The following is a 20,335-nucleotide window of genomic DNA, read 5'->3' on the forward strand; positions in this document are numbered from 1 at the left end:
CTGCCCGGGGCGACCTGGGCGCGGGGCTGCGGAGGGCCGGTCTCCGCGGCGTCCCCACACGGACGTCGGCCTCCGAACCCGGCTACGTCGCTCCTCGCCGCACAGCTGCGAGCGGAGCGCGTGCGGGGCTGCGGGTCGCCGGGGCAGTGCTCGGGGGCTGCGTCGGCCAAGCCCGCTGCGGGGACACGTCGCTGCGCCTCGGCCCCCCCCGGGGCTCCCGTTCTGCCGCAGCACGATAAAGCGAACCCCGTCCGCCTGCGTTTCCCCCGGGGCCCCTCCTGTGTCGGCGCGACGGGGCCGTTCTCAGCACGGAGGAGAAAAGCGAGGGGGGCCCGTCCCCAGGCGCCCGGGGCGACCAGCCCCTGTTCCACTCGCCCTCTTCATGCCGGAACTGGTCGCCATAGCGTGGACGCCTACCTTCCCGCCCCCTTCCCTGTCTCCGTGGCCCCCTGAAACCACGCAGGCCGGCCCGGCGCCGGGCGGGCCAGGGACGGGCACGGGGCCCAGCGACGTGCCGGGCGCCGGCGGGGGCCGGGCGGCGGCGGCGGGGTGGGGGGTGGAGGACGGCCGCGGGGTATCCAGGACGGAAGTGACGCCAAGCCAACGCGCCGGATGCCCTCGGTCCCGAGCCGGCGGCGGGCTCCGCCCCCGTGTGTCATCAGCCGGCGCCGACGCAGGAAGTGGCGACGCTACTGGCGCGCGCCGGGCGCTGTTTCTCCTCAGGCTCCGGGACCGGTGGCGGCGGTGGCGGCGGCAGCAGCAGCGGTGCAGGGGTGAGTGGCGGAGGGCCGGAACGAGCGGCGGGCGCAGCCAGCTCCCTGACCTCTCGCGTCCGGGCGTCGCTTCCCGCCTCGTCGCCCCGCGCGGAGCTGGGGGTTGAGGCGGCGTCGGGCCCGAACCCCGGCTCGTGGCGGCTGAGCCCAGGGGGCGAGGGTCCCGGCGCCGCGGCCGTGTCGCAGCGCCCCACCCCGGCTCCCGGACCCTCCTGACGGCCAGCCCGGTGCGCGGGGAGGACCGGGGAGCGCGCCGCGAGCTCCGCACGGAGGATCTCATGTAGCCCCCGGCGGGGCTGCCGTGAGCTCTGGCGGAAAGGTAACCGGGGGCGAGGGCGCGCCCCGGGCCGTCGGGGATGCCCCCGCGACGGCGGTCCGAGCGCGGGCGGCGCTGCCCCCGCGGGGCCGTGTCGGAGCGGCGCTAGCCGGGGCCGGGGCGCCGCGTCCTGACGGGCCGGCTGTGCCTCCGCAGCGTCCTCACTCCAATGGGGGATGAGAAGGACTCCTGGAAGGTGAAGACGTTAGATGAGATCCTGCAGGAGAAGAAGCGGCGGAAGGAGCAGGAGGAGAAAGCGGAGATCAAACGCCTAAAAAACGTGAGCCGCGCCCCTGGAGCGTGCCTGTCCCGAGGGACGTTCCGTTTCTTTGCGCTCGTTGTCCCGTTAGAGCAGCGCGCCTTCGCGCGAGCGCCGTCGGCTTCCCGGGGTCGCAGGGGAGCCCGAGCCGGGCCGAGCTCGGCGAAGACGTGCAGGTGCCGCGCTTCGGCCGGGACGGCGGGACCGCGCGGGCGGCCGTGTGCGGGCGGCGGGGCCCGCGCCGAGACCCTTAGTCCTGGCGCGACTGGACTCGCCCCCGCGGGGCTCGTGCGCCGGTGTCCGGCTCAGTCTGCCGGGAGGCCGCGTTGGGGTTAACGTTTCATCCTTCGTTCCCTTCCCGGTGTGCGTAATGCCGTTCGGAGGAACCGGGTAGCTGTGCGGGGTGTCGGCCGAGGGAGGCTTCGGAGCGCCGCAGTCGCCACTCGCGACTGATCGGCCGGCGCAGGGCGCGTCTTGCAGCCGGTCTGGCTTGCGTAGACACGGGCCGCTCGGCCTAGAGTCTAGTACCTGCGGCGCCGCGCTGGCTCCGGACTTCTCGCGTCAGGTCGGGTTTACAGAGTTCCCTTCTAGCATCGTGTGAGCCGGCGGGGCGGGTTCTGTGTCTCGGAACACTGGCGCGTTCCGAGCGGATGGGAGACGTGTTTTCGGATGTTGGCAGGGTGTGATTATCCTTGAGAAGACACCTATCTGAGAGGAAAATGACTTTCTCCTTGCTTCTTAGTCTGATGACCGGGATTCCAAGCGGGATTCCCTGGAGGAAGGGGAGCTGAGGGACCACCGCATGGAGATTACGATCCGGAACTCACCCTACAGACGGGAGGACTCCATGGAAGACAGGTGGGGGAGAGGGACTCAGCGAGGAGGAGGGTCCAGGCCGCACATGCTCTTCGCTTCGGAGGCCGGCTGGGTCCCACCACGTTGCTGGGGGCCCGTTGGGCTCTTCTCCGCATTACTTCGGAAACGTTTGTAGTTGTGACCTCAGGTTTGCCTCACAGTCAAGACGGACTCTGTGTGATCACTGTCCCCCCTCACCCGTCTTAGGAAAGTTCAGCTGAGTGTGTATCTCTTTTCTTGCACTCAGCCTTCAGTTAAGTTCACACTGTCTACAAGCTACATTTATTCATTTGTTTACTTATTTGTAAGGATTTTTACTTACATTTTTGATTCGTTCTTGTACCCATGATCAGCACCAAATTATCCATCATCAGAAAGTTAAAGACAATGTAACCAGAAAGTAAGGTACAGAGACATACATCAAGTCTTCTAGGGTTCCAGTCATACAGGCGATTGAAGATACTGTTGAGGGACCCTTTGGGGTCATTAAGTTTTATTAAGATTGTGATGCCTGTATTTTAACATCTTTATGGGTATGTAAATGATAAGGTGTGTGTGTATGTATACACGGAGTATGCGGTTTGAGATACTTGTACATACTTGTGCAGTTATGGTCACGGTAACGAACATGTCCATCGCCCCCTAAACTTTCCTGAGACTTACTGTCCCGTGTGAGTGCTGATTTTTCACTTATACTTCTGATCTGAGTCTGTATTTGATAATCCGTTTTGGCTTAAGTTTAATAGTTAACAGTGCTTAAAACGGTGGGTCAGATTGAACTCCTGTGTTCTGAACGGTGCGTGTTTCTGGGGCGGAGGAGCTCCGCAGCGCCCTGACTCCCCGCGTTACTCTCGAGCGTGATGTGATGCTGTCGTGTATTTCAGAGGAGAGGAGGATGATTCTTTGGCTATCAAACCACCGCAGCAAATGTCTCGGAAAGAAAAGGCTCATCACAGGAAAGATGAAAAGAGGAAAGAGAAACGTAGGCATCGTAGCCATTCAGCAGAAGGGGGTACAGAAGTTTTTCTTATTTTTACTTTTATTTCTTTTTGGTATCATGTTCAGGTGTCGTCTGTTTCCTGTATCACGATCTGCAGATTCATCCAGAGGACAGTTGAAAGAGAAGAGAAAGTAAAATTTTAGCTGAAAGCATAAATTTATTATAGATCATTCCAAATAGCTGTTTCATTTTCCTTCTGGTGTCTTTTTCTCCTTGTTACGTTGTTGTCGGTTAGTTCATTTAAACGTAATATTGTGTTAATTCAACAAATGTAGGGGATTTATATGCATTTTTTATAGAGATTCAGTGTTGAATTACCTGAAGAAAGAAAGATCTTTGATCAAGTCCCAGTAGGTTTGATCTCCCACCATTATTAAGTGTTCTTAGGGTGCTGGGAAACATGGCCCCGGCACCCGGTTTAAGTGTCATTGTTACAGACGCAGTTGATGAGCGTGGTTCTGTCACACAAGATGGAAATCCACCAGGAGTTGAGCTCTCTCCTGTGTTCTTCATGAATGATGCTGGTGGTGGTGCTTAATTACGGAACTGGTGTACAGCTGACCCTTGAACAGCACGGGCTGGAACTCCATGTACATGGAGTTCCTAGTTACATGGATGTTTCCTAGTAACCGCGGGACAGTGCCGTGAATGCACTTTCCCTTCTTGTTTTTCTGACAATAATCTCTTGGATGTAGCTCACGCAGTTGTTAGAGTACAGTGGGGAACACATGTGACACAGAAGACACATCATCAGTAAAGCCTCTGGTCAGCAGTAGGCTGTTTGTAGTTGGGCGCTCAGGACTCATAATTACCCTTGGGTTTCCGGCTGCGTCGGGGCACTCGTGTCCCTGCCCTGTGTTCAGGGCTCAGCTGTCGTCCAGTCGTAGGTTATCTAATACAGAAAGTTGAAAGACAGGATGAAGTTACAATTCTATTCAGTGGTCACCACCTTATTTTCCCCTGATTTGGAGGCTCCAAGTCTTTAATTAAAATTCTTCTCTTCACTGTGTATTTGCAAATTATGTTTTGGGAATTGGGCCCCTTTGCGTGACACTTTGTTTCTCCTTAGGGAAGCATGCCAGAGCGAAGGAGAAGGAGCGGGAGCACGAGCGCCGGAAACGGCACCGAGAGGAGCAGGACAAGGCTCGTCGGGAGTGGGAGAGGCAGAAGAGGAGGGAGATGGCCCGGGAACACTCCAGAAGGGAGAGGTGAGCGAACACATTTTTAAGGAGCCCAAATGGAGCGCTCCTGGGGACAGCAGCCCGTCAAAGTGGCAGAAGAGACCATCTTGACACACAGTGAGCTGGCAGCATAACACAGATGTGACAAGGAAGTGGTTTGTGGGCCCAGAGTCCCAGTGCAGTGAACGTGGGGTGGTGCTTTCAAGAGATTTGTCCTGAAGGGATTAAGTTTTTACTGCATCCCCAAGACAGAAATAGGTGTGAATCTTCCTGAGAAAAGATCAAGAAGGGAATGGAACCCTGGGCGTCAGTTTCTCCGGGTGCAGGCCGCTGGGGAAGGTACTCAGGAGCCAGGCCACGCCAGCAGTTGCCTGAGATTTTGTGTAAGAGTGTGATGTGGACCTGAAGGAAGGGGCATTGCTGGCAGGAGCTGGGTCTGAGATAGGAATTTCAGACACAAGGAATGAAGTTTGGGGGCCAAACGCCTAACAGTGGAGAGGGGAAGGAAGGTAGAGGAGGGAGAAGTGATCTTCCCAGGCCTCTCAGCTGATGATGGTAAGGAGGAGGAGGAGCTGTAAATACCTCTGAGCTTGATGCATCAGGATGGGGCATGCCTCGTGAGAGGACAGGGGCTGCTGTGTTCGAGGCATGGTAGTGAGGCCCTCTCGGAGATAGCCCAGTGCACGTCTAGGAATTCTGACACAGAATCTACACCCAAGAGAAGTCTAGTTTAGGGTGATTTCTGCAGAAGTACTTACCGAGTGCATGGTCTGTACCAAGCTCTGTTGTAGGTGGCCTAAGCCAGGAAAACTAAGGAAATACGTTGCTTGGGGTTCTCTAAAAGACTGTAGACTGCAGGTTACACTGTAGTTCTTTCAAACAAAATAAAGGGAAATCCAAAGGCCTGGGAGCTGAGACCCCAGACTCTTGGACCTTTGTCTCCAAGTATACCTCTGTGGGCTCAGATTCCCAGAGGAAAGCATCTGTATAGCCCCAGATCTGTTCCTAAGGGCCAGATGTAAATAGGAGGGCCACCTCTGTCCGTTGAGGTCATTTCCAGAGAAAGCTTGGTGGCTGGCCTGCTACAAGGAAGGGAGAAGTAGGAGGGTGGATGTTGCTGACATTCCTGGCAACAAAGGCCGAAGGGGTGAACTGAAGAAGGTGTGACAAGAGCCTTTGTTCTCGTGGAGGTGGTGTGGGACGGGACAGACTGAGTCTTCAGGAGAAGGTCGGAGATCACGAGGCGAGCAGAGCTTTGTGGCCAGGTTCATGGCGAGCATGTGAATCGCCCACGTCTGCCTGGCTCTGTGCTGACTCTGTTTAGGATGGGCTGACAGCACAGCTGTGCACACACAGCGGTGACCCAAGGAAGCCAAGCTTGGAAATAAAGAACGTATCGGAAAAAAAGAGCAGTGGCCGCACTCTAGTCGGGAGACGGAGTTCACAGATTAGCACAGCATGTTACCAAACAGCAACTAAGAGGAAAAATGAGAATCCAAAGTTGCTACAGTGTGTTACCCGAAATGTCCAATTTTCTCTCTCTCTCTCTTCTTTTTTTCTTTTTTTTTTTAAATTTTTAATTTTTTTTTAATTTGACAGAGATCACAAATAGGCAGAGAGGCAGGCAGAGAGAGGGGGAAGCAGGCTTCCCACTGAGCGGAGAGCCAGAAGCGGGGCTTGATCCCCTGACCCTGGGATCGTGACCTGAGCTGAAAGCAGAGGCTTTAATCCACTGAGCCGTCCAGGCGCCCCCTCTTTCTTTCTTTTTTTTTTAAGATTGTTGTTAAGAGGGCCACCTGGGTCACTTAGTCGGTTAAATGTCTGCCTTCAGCCCAGGGTCCTAGGATCGAGCCCTGCGTTGGCCTCCCTGCTCAGCGGGGAGTCTGCCTCTCCCTCTGCCTGCTGCTTCCCCTGCACGTGTGCATGTACACTGTCTCTCACGCACTCAAAGTCTTAAAAAAAAAAAGATTTTGTTAGAGTACCCCAAAATATGTCCAGTTTTCTTTTCTTTTTTTTTTTTTTTTTAAGATTTTTATTTATTTATTCAACAGAGATCACAAGTAGGCAGAGAGAGGCGGGGAAGCAGGCTCCCCGCAGCGCAGAGAGCCCGATGCGGGGCTCCATCCCAGGACTCCAAGACCACGACCCGAGCTGAAGGCAGAGGCTTAACCCACTGAGCCACCCAGGCGCCCCTGAAATATGTCCAGTTTTCAACAAAAAGTTTTGAGACATAAAAGAAACAGGAAAGTGTGACTCTGCACGAAGGAAGAAAAACATCAGTAGAAACCGAGTGTTCCACGTCAGCAAGGAACTTGGAATGGAGCAGTAGAAGTTAGGGTTTCTGAAGCGCGGAGTCAACAGAAGACGAGCAGAGCCTCAGAGATCTGTGGGACGTGGGTGCCCGGGGGCTCCGTGGGTGAAGCCTCTGCCTTCAGCTCAGGTCATGATCCCAGGGTCCTGGGATCGACCCCCGCATCGGGCGGGCTGCTCAGAGGGGAGCCTGCTTCCCCCTCTCTCTCTGCCTGCCTCTCTGCCTACTTATGACCTCTGTCTGTTGAATGAATAAATAAAATCTTTTAAAAAAAAAAAATCTGTGGGACAGCATCTGTTCTTCCCACACCCGTGTAATTGGCGGTCCCAGGAGAGAAGAGGGAAGCAGCACAAAGATGTTTCTTTAAATGATGCCTGAGAACGTCCCAGATCTGATGAAAAGCATTTATCTACACATCCTAGAAGCTCAGTACCCCAAGTAGGATCCATAAGGTGACATCACAGTGAAACTGGTGAAAGCCAGAGAAAAATCTTAAAAGGAAGCAGGAGAAAAATCTACGTAGAAGGCGGGCTTCAGGGGCACCTGGGTGGCTCAGTGGGTTAAGCTGCTGCCTTCAGCTCGGGTCATGATCTCAGGGTCCTGGGATCGAGTCCCGCATCTGGCTCTCTGCTCGGCAGGGAGCCTGCTTCCCTCTCTCTCCCTCTCTCTCTCTCTCTCTCTGCTTACTTGTGATCTCTCTCTGTCAAATAAATAAAATCTTTAAAAAAAAAAAAAAAAAGAAGGTGGGCTTCAGTGTGATTGATGGCTGGCTTCTCAGAGTCAGTGGGCGCCAGAAGGCGGTGGCGCGGCAGGCCCCGCTGCCGAAAGAAAGCCTGGCCACCAGGAATTTTGTATCCAGCAAAACTCTTCTTCCAAAGTGAGGGGAGTAAGAAAGATAAACCAGTGGAATTCATTATTAGCAAGACCTGCCTTAAATACTCAGGGAAGACCTTCATGTTGAATGGAAATGACAGCAGAAAGCATCAAATTCGGGAAGAAAAGACGAGCCCTGGAAATGGTAAAGGCTCGGGTTAATGTAACAGAATCCACAAACGTTTCTTCTCACGTCTTCATTTCTGTAAGAGACACGATTGCATGAAACAGTGATGAGGGAAATGCTGTGGTGTGACACCGTGCGTGTGGGCTGCACAGAGAAAGGGGAGGGCCCAAGCTGTTCTCGGGGCTCCCGCATTCCCTGGGATGAAGTAAGTCCGAGAAGATGCGCGCTGCCCGTCCCGGAGCAGCCACGAAGAGTGACTGACTGACTGCTGCAAACGGGACTCGGCAGGGCTTTCTGAAAACCCTTACTTAAACCAAAAAAACGGAAGGCATAAAATTCAAACAACAACAGAAAGCAAATTCAGCCAAATCCATAATTACGTGAAACGTGGAGTGGTTTGTGTACCCCAGAGGAGAGGTTCTTCGACAGCAAAGCAAGATCCAGTATATTGTCTGTAAGGAGAACCTCTTAGTCCAGGACAAAAATAAGTCAAAAGTAAACATACGGACAGAGATGTCCCACACCCACAGCAGCCGCAGAGCACAAGTGGCTCAGGCGAGACATCAGTTACCTGACAGAAGTCAGACCAGCGCCGACACAGGGCTTCCCAATGACAGAAGGGTCCGTACAGCAGAAGGGGTGATGGCGGCGAACGTGTATGTGCCTGACAGCTGAAGGGAGAAGTGGGTAGTTCGTCAGTGCCAGTCGCAGTTTCAATACCGTGTTGTCACTGTTGGCAGAACAACCAGAGAAAAGGATGTAAAACATCTGGGAAGTAGCCTGCACAGGCTCGGTCTCACTGACCTTGCATATAGCGCCCCACAGCAAGCTGCAGGGTACACGCCCGGAAAGGGAAGGTTGTGCCGCGTGGATCCTGCCTGGGCCACACAGCGAGTTTCAGATCTGAGAACTGAGGTCGTGTAAAGTATACCCTTTTCCCACAAAAGGGTTAAAGTAGAAATCAACACAAAGAAACAAACTTGAGGGAATCCTCAAATGTTTAGAAATCCCACAGTCCTTTTCTGAATAATCTATGGCCCAAATAAATTAAAAGGAAACACAAGTGCCCGGGGGCTCAGACATTCAAGCTTCCAACTTGATCTCAACTCAGGTCTTGGTCTCAGGGTCGTGAGTTCAAGCTCCACGTTGGGCGCCTCCCTGAACATGAAACCTACTGGAAGAAGAAAAAAAACATTTTGAACTGAACGAAAACAGAAGCAGGATGCCCAGAGTTAGTGATGCAGAAACGGCTGTGCACGGAGTGAGATGTTCTGGCTTTTAGGCACCGATAACGGAGAAGTTGTCAGGTGAGCAGCTGAGCCTTTACCCTTAGCAGAAGAGAGAGGCAGACTCAACCCAAAGAAAGCAGAAGGAATATCCCCAGAATCCCAAGCACAAAGAAACAGGCTCGTGGAGCAGGCTAGGAGCTGGCCACAGGTGGGCACGAGGGGGCCTGTCAGGCCGATGGGCGTATTTTAGAACTGGCTCACGGTGATGGTTGCACGACTTCATAAGTTTATGAAAAATGGAGTTTTCTGGTTGGATCTCATGTTACAGCTTTTATCTCACAACAGTTTGGACTCAGGCACTTACAGAATCGTTCCCAGAGTCCCAGGCTTCTGCAGCAGGGCCCTCTGATGGGCCCCAGCGTCAGCACAGGCCCGGGGACTGGACCGCGGGCCTTGTTCCATTTTCACCATTGTTCGTGCTCATTTCTGTTTGTGTGTACTGGTGCATGCTCGCTGCGTTTTCGGCGTACTGGCTTTTTTATATTTGGACATAACTGTAGGGACATAAAAGTTTACTGCAACCGGCCCACTGGCACCGCCAGCCTGTGCGGTGGGGCAGGCGGCGCACGCGGTCCTTGGTGACTCGCCGCCTTCGTGAAGCACCTTCTCCCCACTGCCCTCCTCATGCCACACGCGTGCCCACCGGGCTGGCGAGTCGCCTGGGGGTCCGTCCGCCCCGGAATCCGGTGGGGAGGAGGGACAGGGCCCGGGCCTGCGTCCGGATCCTCCTCCGCACCTTCCCCAGGTGGGCTCCTCCACCCCGCTGTAGCCCCTGAAGACCTAGACCGCCGTAAAGGTGGACGTGAGCTGTGCTGCCGGCCGCGCCTCGCAGGCCCGCCAGACCGGCGTCCGGAAGCACTGGGCTCGTCGTGCCGGCGCATGCTTCCTCCTCCTCCTCCTCCTCCTCCTCCTCCTCCTCCTCCTCCTCCTCCTCCTCCTCCTCCTTCTTTTTAAAGACTCTTTATTTATTTGACAGAGATCACAAGTAGGCAGAGAGGCAGGCAGAGGGGGAGGAAGGGAAGGAGGCTCCCCGCCGAGCAGAGAGCCCGATGCGGGGCCCGACCCCAGGCCCCCAAGATCATGACGCGAGCCGGAGGCAGAGGCTCAACCCACTGAACCACCCAGGCGCCCCTTTTTTCTTCTTTTTTAAAGATTTTATTCATTTGAGGGGCGCCTGGGTGGCTCTGTCTTCAGCCCAGCGCATGATCCTGGCTTCCTGGGATCAAGCCCCACATCGGGTTTCCTGCTTGGTGGGGAGCCTACTGGGTCCTCTCCCTCTGCCTGCTGTTCCCCTGCTTGTGTGTGAGCTCTCTCTCTCGATCTCTCAGTCTCTGTCAAATCGACAAAAATGTTTAAAAAAAAAACTTTTATTTGAGAGAGAAAGTGTACAAACGGGGAGGGGGGCAGAGATAGGGAGATCAGCAGACTGCGCGCCGACCATGGAGCCTGACGCGGGGCTCAGTCTCATGACCCCAAGGTCGTGACCCAAGCCCAAATCAAGAGTCCGACGCTCAAGGATTGACACCGCGCCGCCCCCCCCCCCCGCCCCTTGCTTGGTTCTCCCGTGTCTATGGGGACATGTGCACGGATATCGGTGGCTCTGGAAAAGCCCTTTATGGTTTGAATAACCTAAATGGGCGATTTTTAAATTTGAACAGAAGGCACTTGGGGTAAAAAAGGAAAACCGGAGAGAGCGTTGGCCTGTGCTCGTTGCAGGGACCGCCTTGAGCAGCTGGAGAGGAAGCGCGAGCGGGAGCGGAAGATGCGCGAGCAGCAGAAGGAGCAGCGGGAGCAGAAGGAGCGGGAGCGGCGGGCCGAGGAGCGGCGCAAGGAGCGCGAGGCCCGCAGGGAAGGTGCGGGCGGGCGCGCCTCGTGGCTGGGGTGGCTGGGGTGCTGCTCCCGTGGGCGAGCTCAGGGCCGCACGAGTGACACTGAGGGACGAGGTGCTCCGGACGGTGGCCGTGCGGTGCGGGGGCAGGCCGTGAGGCTCAGGAGTTGAGCGTGACCGTGTGGTCCTGGCCGAGGAAGGCCGTGGGCACTTGAGGTGTGCGGTGAGGGTGCGCGGCGGGGCCTTCCCGGGCCCGGTGCCGGGCTGCTGTGTCTGCTGCCCACACTGGCCCGGCACGGACTCGAAGAGGTGGGTCTCGGCCCCTGCCTTTCTGACCGATGGGGAGGAGTCTGGAAGGTCCTTGTGGGTCCTCAGGGACAGCCTCCAGCCTCTGTCGCCAGAGCTATGAGCACATGTTCTGCGTCACCACCGGCAGGGGTGCGGCTGAGACCCGACCGAGGCAGGGCCCTGCTGGAGAGGGTGCTGCCAGCCCCGCCTCCCGCTGTGTTTTGTGCCCCAGTGTCTGCACATCACCGAACGATGAGAGAAGACTACGGCGACAAAGTGAAAGCGAGCCACTGGAGTCGCAGCCCGCTGCGGCCGCCCCGAGAGAGGTTTGAGCTGACAGACGGCCGGAAGCCAGGTAAGGGCGCACGGGGCCTGCCTGCGGGCCAGCGTGGCATGGCTCTCGGCAAACCAAGACTTCACGAACACTTGCTTTTGTTGTGCACTGACATGGGCTGTGGTACTCCCAGAACGCGCGGTGGGACCGTCGTTAGTGCGGAGCACATTTGTGTGTGTCGGAGACACTGTTACAGGTGTCAAGAGCGGTCTTCCGGCTCAGTGGGGGGCCGTGTGTCACCCAGGACACAGTCAGCCTCAGCAGGAAAGACGCCGTCGGGTCTTGTTTGTGGTCAAACGCTTCCCACATTCAACTTTGATGGTTTGTTTCGTAAGTGAAAGAAGAGAAAACGGAAGAGCGAGACCTGCTGTCCGACCTGCAGGACGTCAGCGACAGCGAAAGGAAAACCAGCTCTGCCGAGTCCTCGTCAGGTCAGCGCCGGCTCCGCGGCCGCACGGGGGGAGGGGGGGGCGCCCATCCCCGCTGTGCTCTTCTAGCTGTTTTCTTCCCAAAGCGGAGTCAGGGTCGGGTTCGGAGGAGGAAGAGGAGGAGGAGGAGGAAGAGGAGGAGGAGGAGGAGGAGGAGGGGAGCAGCAGTGAAGAGTCGGAGGAGGAGGAGGAGGAGGAGGAGGAGGAGACGGGCAGCAACTCCGAGGACGCGTCGGGACAGTCGGCCGGTGAGGAGGGCGCGGGGCTCCCCAGCCGTCGCGTCTGGTGTTCACAAACTGCGGAGGAATCACCGGCGCTCCCCGTTCAAAAACGCTCCCAAATGGAAAATGCTTTGGTATCTGGGATTCCCATGAGACCCCAGAAGTGATGATTTGCAGCGGTTTTTGCTGTCCATTAGCTAAAGCAGACCCTTGTTTGTGCCCGTGGAGGGTCTGAAGAGCCCTAGAAAGAGGCCAAGCCCAAACCTGTGCGGGGCCCAGGCCCTGCAGGTGTGAGCGGACGCCCGCTCTGTCTTGCAGAGGAAGTGAGTGAGGACGAGATGAGTGAGGACGGAGAGCGGGAGAGCGAGAACCACGTCCTAGTCGGTGAGCGGCACCCCCGCAAGGCAGTCCTTCCCTCGGCTGCCCCTCAGCTCTGTGACCCTTTCCAAAGCCAGCAGGTCACCGTCTTGTGTGCGTACCCCTCGCCCGAGGCACAGGCAGCCAGCTCCCTGGGAGACCCGCTCGTGACCGTGGAGGGCCGGCATCCCTAAGTCCTCGGCATCCCCGTGGCTTGGACACGGCAGGGAGGCAGCAGCCAGGCTGGGCCCTCAGGGCCTGAGAGACGAGTCCCGGGTGTGCCACCTTCGAGCCCCGGCTCCAGTCAGCGGCTCCCAGACCTCTGGCTGAGCTGGTGAACCCCAAGACCCCAGTGCCCTCTGTCCAGGCTGGTGGGGTACACACATCTGGGGTCGCCGCAGCGGCTCTGGCATGCACTTGGTGTCCCCCCGCCCCAGAGCACGAGAGGGACGATGACACTGCTTATTCCTGGTTCCATAGTTGGGTTTAACGTTTGAAGTTCCAGAGTCCCGATTTGACCGAGACTCCGGAGAAAGTGAGGAAGGGGAGGAAGAAGCTGGCGAGGGCACTCCGCAGAGCAGCGCCCTGACTGAGGGCGACTTTGTGCCCGACTCTCCCGCCTTGTCACCCATTGAACTCAAACAGGAGCTGCCCAAGTACCTCCCTGCCCTGCAGGTCAGGCATCCCTCCCCCCCAAGGCTGGCTCGGCTTGGCCGACGGCGGGTAGGGCTGGGGGTTGAGAGCGGGACCTCTGCTGTGGGCACCTGCCACTGGGGTCACCCGTGCCGCGAGGGAAGGTGCCGGGGCTTTGGCGGTGTCATCCCTGGTGTTACCCTAGCGCAGAGCGGGCGGACCAGGCCTGGCTCAGAAGGGTGCGCCCGGGGCCAGGTTTTATGGCGGGTTGGTTTTATTTCTTGATCCAGGAGCACGTGCTCACTGAGGAGGCCAGGCAGGAGGGCCGTGGCCACTGCGTCCTCACAGCGTGCTTCCTTCCAGGGTTGTCGCAGCGTGGAGGAGTTCCAGTGCCTGAACCGGATCGAGGAAGGCACTTACGGGGTGGTGTACAGAGCCAAGGACAAGAAAACAGGTGGGTGCAGTATCGAGTGGTCCCCCAAGGTGGGGGAAGGGAGATGTAGGGCAGGAACCGGGTGGCACAGAGAACCTGTCCTCGGGCAGGAAGGAGTTTCTCCTGAGGCGCATTGTCCTTGGGCGTACCCGCCGCACTTTCTCAGGCCTGGCGTGTTTCCCCTGCACAGTCTTGCCGGGCCCACGTGGACTCTGGGAGGGAGGCAGGCAGGGTGTTCTGCTTAAGCCACAGCCAGCTTGCAGGGACTGAGATCCAAGCCCGGGCCATCCTGGCCCTTGGCACCCTCAGTGTCTAGGTCATTGAACACACAGTTCCTACTCTCCTGGGAGTCCTCCCTCCGCAGATGCCCAGTCACGGCCTCGCCTTACCTGGCGAGCACCAGCTAATGACTCACGGGCCCCTGAGCAGTTGACTTCTTGACGTCTGTGGAGTCCAGAGGTCAGCGCGATCGGGAGGCTCTGCTGCTTGCTTGTGGCGGCAGGTGCCTCAGCTCCAGGGGTGGGTGTGGAGTCCACTTCGAGTGCTAGCACCTGAACGGGTGTGTGAGCCGTGGCCTGGAAGCTTCCCTGGCACCGCATCTGGGTCTTGGAAACTCAAGGAGGCCCCTTGAGATCCTGAGACCCTGGTGAATGTTTCTGTGTTGGGATGTTGAGGTTTGCGGTGTCTCCCGGCAAACCACGGCAGGGACAGGGAGAATGGGAAACTCTTACCTGTTTCGGACGAAAGCCGGTTTGGAAATCGGCCTCGTGTTTCTTTCAGGGTAGCAGGTTTGGGCTTTTTCTCTTGGTGCGGATGTGAGACATCCGTTAAAACAAGACTTCTCTGTGCACAAGAAGCACTTCCCGAGTCCCAGCCAAGTGCGTGTGTGTGGAAGGAGGTGTCCTCAACCTGCCTCCGAACTGTTTTCAGATGAAATTGTGGCTTTGAAGCGGCTGAAGATGGAGAAGGAGAAAGAGGGCTTCCCGATCACGTCTCTGAGGGAGATCAACACCATCCTCAAGGCGCAGCACCCCAACATCGTCACGGTCCGGGTAAGGCCTCCCGGGCCTGTGCCCCAAGGGCAGCCGGGGGTCACGCTCACCTGTGTCGTGCAAAAATGGAGTCTTCGCGCCCCCGCCACGTCAGCCCCTTGAAGGTTACCACACCTGACAGGTCCCTGCCGTCTGTGTGTGTCTAGGCCCCAGGAGTCAGCGGTTACAGAGCTGGGGCCTAGAGGTGAGCCCCGGGTGACCCACCCGCTGGCTTTTGTCTCTCAGGAAATAGTTGTGGGCAGCAACATGGACAAGATCTACATCGTGATGAACTACGTGGAACACGACCTCAAGAGCCTGATGGAGACCATGAAGCAGCCTTTCTTGCCAGGTGGGCCTGCGGGCGCGGCGGGCACAGCCCCAAGTCACTCCTACACCTGTGGCGCTCTGGCCGCTGTCCCCCCCAGGAGCGCCCCGCCCTTGGGCCGTCTGGGCTGCAGGCGGTGTCCCTGACCTGGGAACTCTGGCGCGCTCCCACCGCGCGCATGCGTGTGTGTGTGTGCGTGTGCGCGCCTCGGGGCCGTGCCGAGCCGGGCTCGTTCCCAGGAGGGACGTGCCCCGAGGAGCCTGGTCGCTGCTGAGGCAGGCAGATGACCTAGGACCGTGACCCCGCCGCCCTCTAGGGGAGGTCAAGACGCTGATGATCCAGCTGCTGCGGGGTGTGAAGCACCTGCACGACAACTGGATCCTGCACCGGGACCTCAAGACCTCCAACCTGCTGCTGAGCCACGCGGGCATCCTTAAGGTGGGTCCCCGCGGCTCACCCTCGGGGCCGCCCCCGACTGGGCCTCAGCGGCCTGCCCACAGCCCGCCCTCTGTCCTTGCAGGTCGGGGACTTCGGGCTGGCAAGGGAATACGGGTCCCCTCTGAAGGCCTACACCCCCGTCGTGGTGACCCTGTGGTACCGTGCCCCGGAGCTGCTGCTTGGCGCCAAGGTGAGTGCTGGGGGCTGGGGGACCTGACCCGTGCTCGCTGCCCGTGCAGCCCCCTGAGTGCCCCCCCGGCCCCCCAGGAGTACTCCACGGCTGTGGACATGTGGTCGGTGGGCTGCATCTTCGGGGAGCTGCTGACCCAGAAGCCGCTTTTCCCTGGGAAGTCGGAAATCGATCAGATCAACAAAGTGTTTAAGGTGCGTCTGTGACTCCCGCCTGCAAAAGCGCCCTGCCTGGTACATGCAGGCCCCCGGGACCAGACCCTCCCCTGCAGGCCGGGGCCGTTCTGAGACCCATCTGTCTGTCTGTCTCTCAGGACCTGGGTACCCCCAGTGAGAAAATCTGGCCTGGCTACAATGAGCTCCCCGCGGTCAAGAAGATGACCTTCACCGAGTACCCCTACAACAATCTCCGCAAACGCTTTGGGGCGCTGCTCTCAGACCAGGGCTTTGACCTCATGAACAAGTGTGTGAACCTGTGGGTGCACCCCCTGCCCCGTGCCCTCACCCCCCACCCCCCCGTGCTGGATGCCAAGGTCTCTTCTTCCCCCAGGTTCCTAACCTACTTCCCTGGGCGGAGAGTCAGTGCAGAGGACGGCCTCAAGCATGAGTATTTCCGAGAGACCCCCCTCCCCATCGACCCCTCGATGTTCCCCACGTGGCCCGCCAAGAGTGAGCAGCAAAGGGTCAAGCGTGGCACAAGCCCACGGCCCCCAGAGGGAGGCCTGGGGTACAGCCAGCTGGTGAGGGGCCGGGCTGGCAGAGGAGGGAAGATGTGGGGGCTCCCCGAGGCGAGGCTGGCCCGGCCGGGGCCCCACAGTGCCACTTGCTCCCCAGGGCGACGACGACCTGAAGGAGACGGGTTTCCACCTCACGACCACAAACCAGGGGGCCTCGGCCGCGGGCCCTGGCTTCAGCCTCAAGTTCTGAGGTTTGGCACGGAGCCCACACCAGCCCCGTGGGGGCCGCCGCCCAGCAAGACTTGGCCGGGACCAGGGCGGGTGCCGGAGGCAGCGCGCGGCTCCAGACCCAGGCCCTGCTCTGCCTGGACGCAGCTGCCGCGGGCTGGCGTGGCTGCGGATCTCCACCTCGAGTCCCAGACAGCCCGTCGCGTTTGCTTTTCCACGTTTTATTTTATCTTGGCTTGTAAATTTGTAGAATTAAATCACATTTTCCTTGTTGTGGAAGGAAAGGCTGTATTTTTTCGAATGTGTCAGACTTGCCACGCAGGGAGCGGACGGGGCAGCCATCAGAGGCCAGTGCAGACGGCGCACCCTCGACACGCGGGGTCCCGCGCTCGCCGCGGGCGGACTGGCCTTGGTGTGCAATGAAGTTGGGGGCAGGATTTTTTCTACTTTTGAACTTCAGGCTCCTGCCTCACACCTTCCTGCCCCTCACTCAGGGCATCTGTGGCCCCGGGCCCCTCGGAGCCGGTGTGCAAGCTCTTGGCCACGGTGGGTTTTGTACAAAGTTGTTAACCTGTTTTAAGATGGCAGTAAAACGTTCTTGGAGGGAAGCTCTGGCATGTCCTTCCGCAGCTGGCCCCTAGTGGACGAGGCCTGGCCTCGTGCTGCCTGGCGGGGCCTCGGGCCTGCGTTCTCTGGGTGGCGCCCGGGAAAGAAGGGTGGCCTCGGACCCACTGCTGGCCGGGTTCTTCCTGGCCTGCCAGGTCTCGAGCTCCCGGTCTAACGGGACAGGGCGTCACTGTGGCAAAGCGGGGGGGCTGCTTGCCACTGCCCAGGGCGTCCACCAGCTCCACTCTGTCCCTTCTGTTGGCACCAGCAGCTCCTCCCCCAACTCCGGTGTCGGCCCTCGCTCTCGGGCCTCACTTGCCCCAACCCCCATCCCAACTCCTTTGGCGGCCTTGCGGGCACAGCGGCCTGCCCTTCTCGGCCTTCCTGCCTCCCGCACCCCTGAGCAAACCCAAGACACTCCCAGGGAGCCCGGGCTGCTTGGGCTCAGCCTGCTCTCTGGGGGATGCTCTCCACGTTTGCGCCTTCGTTTACCCCATTTCCCCAGGACCAGCCCGGGAAAAGCCCGCCTTGGCCCGGGCCTGAGGACCGCATCCTCACCCCAAGGAACTGTGGGGAAGTTGGGGTGTCCCGGCCCCAGGCTCCCCACGTGAAGCGGAGCACAGGCCGAGCGGCCCCACCCCACAGGCCCCAAGGCTGGCCGCCCGCCCTCCCAAGAAAGGCGCGCAGACTTCAGAGAGAAAGTGCTTTATGAGCGGCCTCGGCCCCGCGGGCAGCTCAGCCGCGCACTCGGACCCGCCAGGAGTAGGTGCTGAGCACGCGCTGCCGCCGGCGCACCACGCACGTGTACGTGCCCTCGTTGATGGCGTTGGCGATGATGCTCAGGTGCGCCTCGCCCAGCGCCAGGTAGCCGGGGTAGGAGAACTCCAGGGGTTCCTGGTCCTTGTACCAGCTGCGGGGAGCAGGGCACGGGGCTGGGCGGGGTCCCGAGTCCCCACCGCCCACCCTCGGTGGGGAGGGCACAGGGCAGGGCCACTCACTACACTTTGCCTTTCTTGTGCAGGATCTTCTGGCCACAGCGGAAGGTCACGTTCCGGCCCTCGGGCACCAGCCTGGTCTTGGTTCTGGGCGGCGGTGCGGTGGCAGCCACCGTGGGAAAGGGAAACTCTGCAGAGCGGCGGGAGGGGCCGGGCTCAGAGAGGGCCAGAGCGGCGCCCACCCCCCACCCCCCCCCCCCCGCCCAACCTCCGGCCAGACCCGGCAGTGGGGCCGCGGCCTCACCGTAGCAGAAGTCACAGCTGCTGGGGCAGAGCCTCTTCATGAGCCTGCGGCGGGTGTCGCAGAATCCCCTCCGCGCCCAGGAGGTGCACACAAAGAGCCGGTCCAGGCAGCCTGCGGGAGGTTGACCTGGCCTTAGGCCTCCCCTCCCGCCCGCCGGCCCGCCCGCCCGGCCCCCTCAGCACTCACCGTACAGCCGGTGCAGCCCCCACAGCTCGTCCTGCGACAGCGTCTTCCAGCCGCGCAGAGTGGCATTCAGGTGCATGAGCGCCCGGCCGTGCTGCGAGTGCATCAGGCCCAGCGCGTGGCCGATCTCGTGGGCCGCCACGTGCACCAGGTCGGTGAGCCAGACGCCTGCGGGGCCCGCGGGTCAGCCCCTCGAGCCCCGGCCCAGCCCTCCCCGCTCTGCCGGCTGCGGCCCGCAGAGCCTCCCTCAGCACAGCCATGGGAAGATAAGAATGTTCCAGAGGCAGTGAGCTCGGTCCCCAGGAATGCAGCTCCAGCTCCGTCTCCAGCAGCAGGGCGGCGGGTGGGGGTGGGTGCTCAGCGCTCCTGGAACCCAGGCCTATGGCCTCCTCCCAGCCTCCCCCTTCCTGCCTACTTGACCCCAAATCGCAGCCGCCACCCCCCAAGCTCTCCTGCCGTGCCCACCCTGGTGCAGAGGGCCCCGCAGGAGTCCAGGCCATCACCTTTCTTCCAGCTGTAGCGCGTGGGGCCCAGGACCCAGTACTCGCTGTCGTCAAAGTGGATGCCACCGTGCGGAGGAAAGAAGGCATGAGCCAGCTCGCCTGTCGGGCCATCGAAGCAGTGGTGCAGCGCGGAGACCAGGCAGTCCGTGTGGTTGACCGGGTAGAAGCCTGGGGGAGCACAGGGCTGAGAGGGGGCCACAGGGCCAGGCGGGGGCGGGGGCACGGCGCGCACCTATGCGGAGGTCGCTGGGCTGCTCGGGGGCCACCTCTCGGAAGCTGAAGGGGGACACGTCACTCCACATGCGGAAGGCGGTAGCCAGGCCCCGCCGGGTCTCACTGGGGCTCAGCAGGTTCCGCGGAAAGGAGAGGATCCTGGGATGGGGGTTAAGGTCAAGGGTGGTGGCAGGGCTAGGGCACGCTCCCCTGTGCCCACCGTCCTGGGCCACCCACCGTCCTGGGCCACCGTCACACCTGTAGGTGAGGTTGAAGTGGTCCCAGCGCAGCCTGGCTGGGGTCAGCGTGTAGCGGCGTCTGCGGGGCACCTGGAGGGGCGGAGGACCGGGTCCTGGAGTGGCAAAGACACCCGCCTGGTAGGGTGCGGCGGCGACGGCTCCCTTCAAGGAAAGCGAGTGCTCGTGGGGTCACAGTAGGGACCGTCCCCACGTCTGAAAAAGCTTGGAAAAAGAACTAAAGAAAGCAGGCGGGTGCGTGGTTCAGGGAGCCTTGAAATTCCCTCCTTTGGTCCTTCTGCGAGTCCGGGTTTTCCAGCCCGGCCAGCGCTTCCACAGCCAGGAGAAGGAGGTTACTGACCACAGCCCGGGTCAGACTGGGCGGAGCTGGAGGCCTGATGCTGGCTTCCCCCTCCCTTCCCCCCCCCCCCGGGGACACGCAGGCTCTCGGACCCTCTGGCCACCCACCCCTCCGCCCGGCCACACCCGCTCTCACCTGTGCCCCGCTGGCCCCCAACCGGGCGGCAGGGGCCCCGAGCCGGGCCAGCAGCAGGAGCGCGGGCAGCAGGCACAGGGTGCCCAGCACAGCTTCCAGCCGGCGGGCTTGGGCCCCCGACGCCGCTGAGGACACGCAGGCCCCGAGGCCCATGGCGCCTGCGGATTCACTGTCGGGGCCTCGGGCCCAGCGGGGCTGCGCGGGGAGGCGCTGCGAGCGGCTCGGGTTACAGGGACGGGTGCGGGGGGGAGGTGCGTGCCCCTGAAGGGAACCAGCTGGCCGGCCGTCCCCACTGTCAGGACAGTCCTGCCGCCAGCCTGGGGTGCGGACCCGGGGCCTGTGGGTCGGTGGCAGCAGCCTGGGCAGGGCCTGCTGGGCGGGGTCACGTGGGGGGTGGGGGCGAGGAGGGCCCGGCAGCGAGAGAAGGGGTAGACGCCAGAGGCGCCGGCGAAGGGAAGGGTG

The 20,335-nt window shown here is 60.1% G+C and overlaps 2 protein-coding genes across 8 annotated transcripts; one reads left to right on the forward strand and one right to left on the reverse strand.

The window, feature by feature from the left end:
* Positions 1-660: 660 nt before the first annotated feature.
* On the forward strand, positions 661-16,820 carry CDK11B (cyclin dependent kinase 11B; the record flags this gene model as incomplete). 5 transcript variants are annotated; one of them, XM_080801233.1, is made up of 20 exons in its annotated part: positions 661-773; positions 1,246-1,369; positions 2,091-2,206; positions 3,088-3,215; positions 4,273-4,411; positions 10,701-10,837; positions 11,333-11,455; positions 11,770-11,865; positions 11,949-12,110; positions 12,402-12,467; positions 12,940-13,115; positions 13,437-13,527; positions 14,437-14,558; positions 14,784-14,889; positions 15,182-15,303; positions 15,386-15,493; positions 15,571-15,687; positions 15,807-15,955; positions 16,043-16,161; positions 16,327-16,820. In XM_080801233.1, the coding sequence occupies exons 2-20, from the start codon at positions 1,259-1,261 to the stop codon at positions 16,818-16,820; spliced, it is 2,682 nt and encodes an 893-aa protein (XP_080657359.1). In that variant the 5' UTR covers positions 661-773; positions 1,246-1,258. The 5 variants fall into 5 exon arrangements, with proteins under 5 accessions (XP_080657359.1, XP_080657361.1, XP_080657362.1 ...); XM_080801235.1 differs by having other exon boundaries at positions 12,946-13,115; XM_080801236.1 differs by having other exon boundaries at positions 16,043-16,232; positions 16,327-16,678.
* Positions 16,821-17,694: 874 nt separating this feature from the next.
* Positions 17,695-20,191, reverse strand: MMP23B (matrix metallopeptidase 23B). Of its 3 annotated transcripts, none has more exons than XM_080801240.1 (8): positions 19,874-20,191; positions 19,400-19,470; positions 19,161-19,300; positions 18,929-19,096; positions 18,429-18,593; positions 18,243-18,353; positions 18,002-18,128; positions 17,695-17,913 (listed from the first exon to the last, which is right to left on the reverse strand). In XM_080801240.1, the coding sequence occupies exons 1-8, from the start codon at positions 20,024-20,026 to the stop codon at positions 17,739-17,741; spliced, it is 1,110 nt and encodes a 369-aa protein (XP_080657366.1). In that variant the 5' UTR covers positions 20,027-20,191; the 3' UTR covers positions 17,695-17,738. The 3 variants fall into 3 exon arrangements, with proteins under 3 accessions (XP_080657366.1, XP_080657365.1, XP_080657367.1); XM_080801239.1 differs by having other exon boundaries at positions 18,929-19,027; positions 19,400-19,542; positions 19,874-20,169; XM_080801241.1 differs by having other exon boundaries at positions 19,400-19,542; positions 19,874-20,041.
* Positions 20,192-20,335: the final 144 nt, after the last annotated feature.

The sequence above is a fragment of the Martes martes genome (assembly GCF_963455335.1).
Source record: "Martes martes genome assembly, chromosome: 4".
NCBI lineage: Eukaryota > Metazoa > Chordata > Mammalia > Carnivora > Mustelidae > Martes > Martes martes.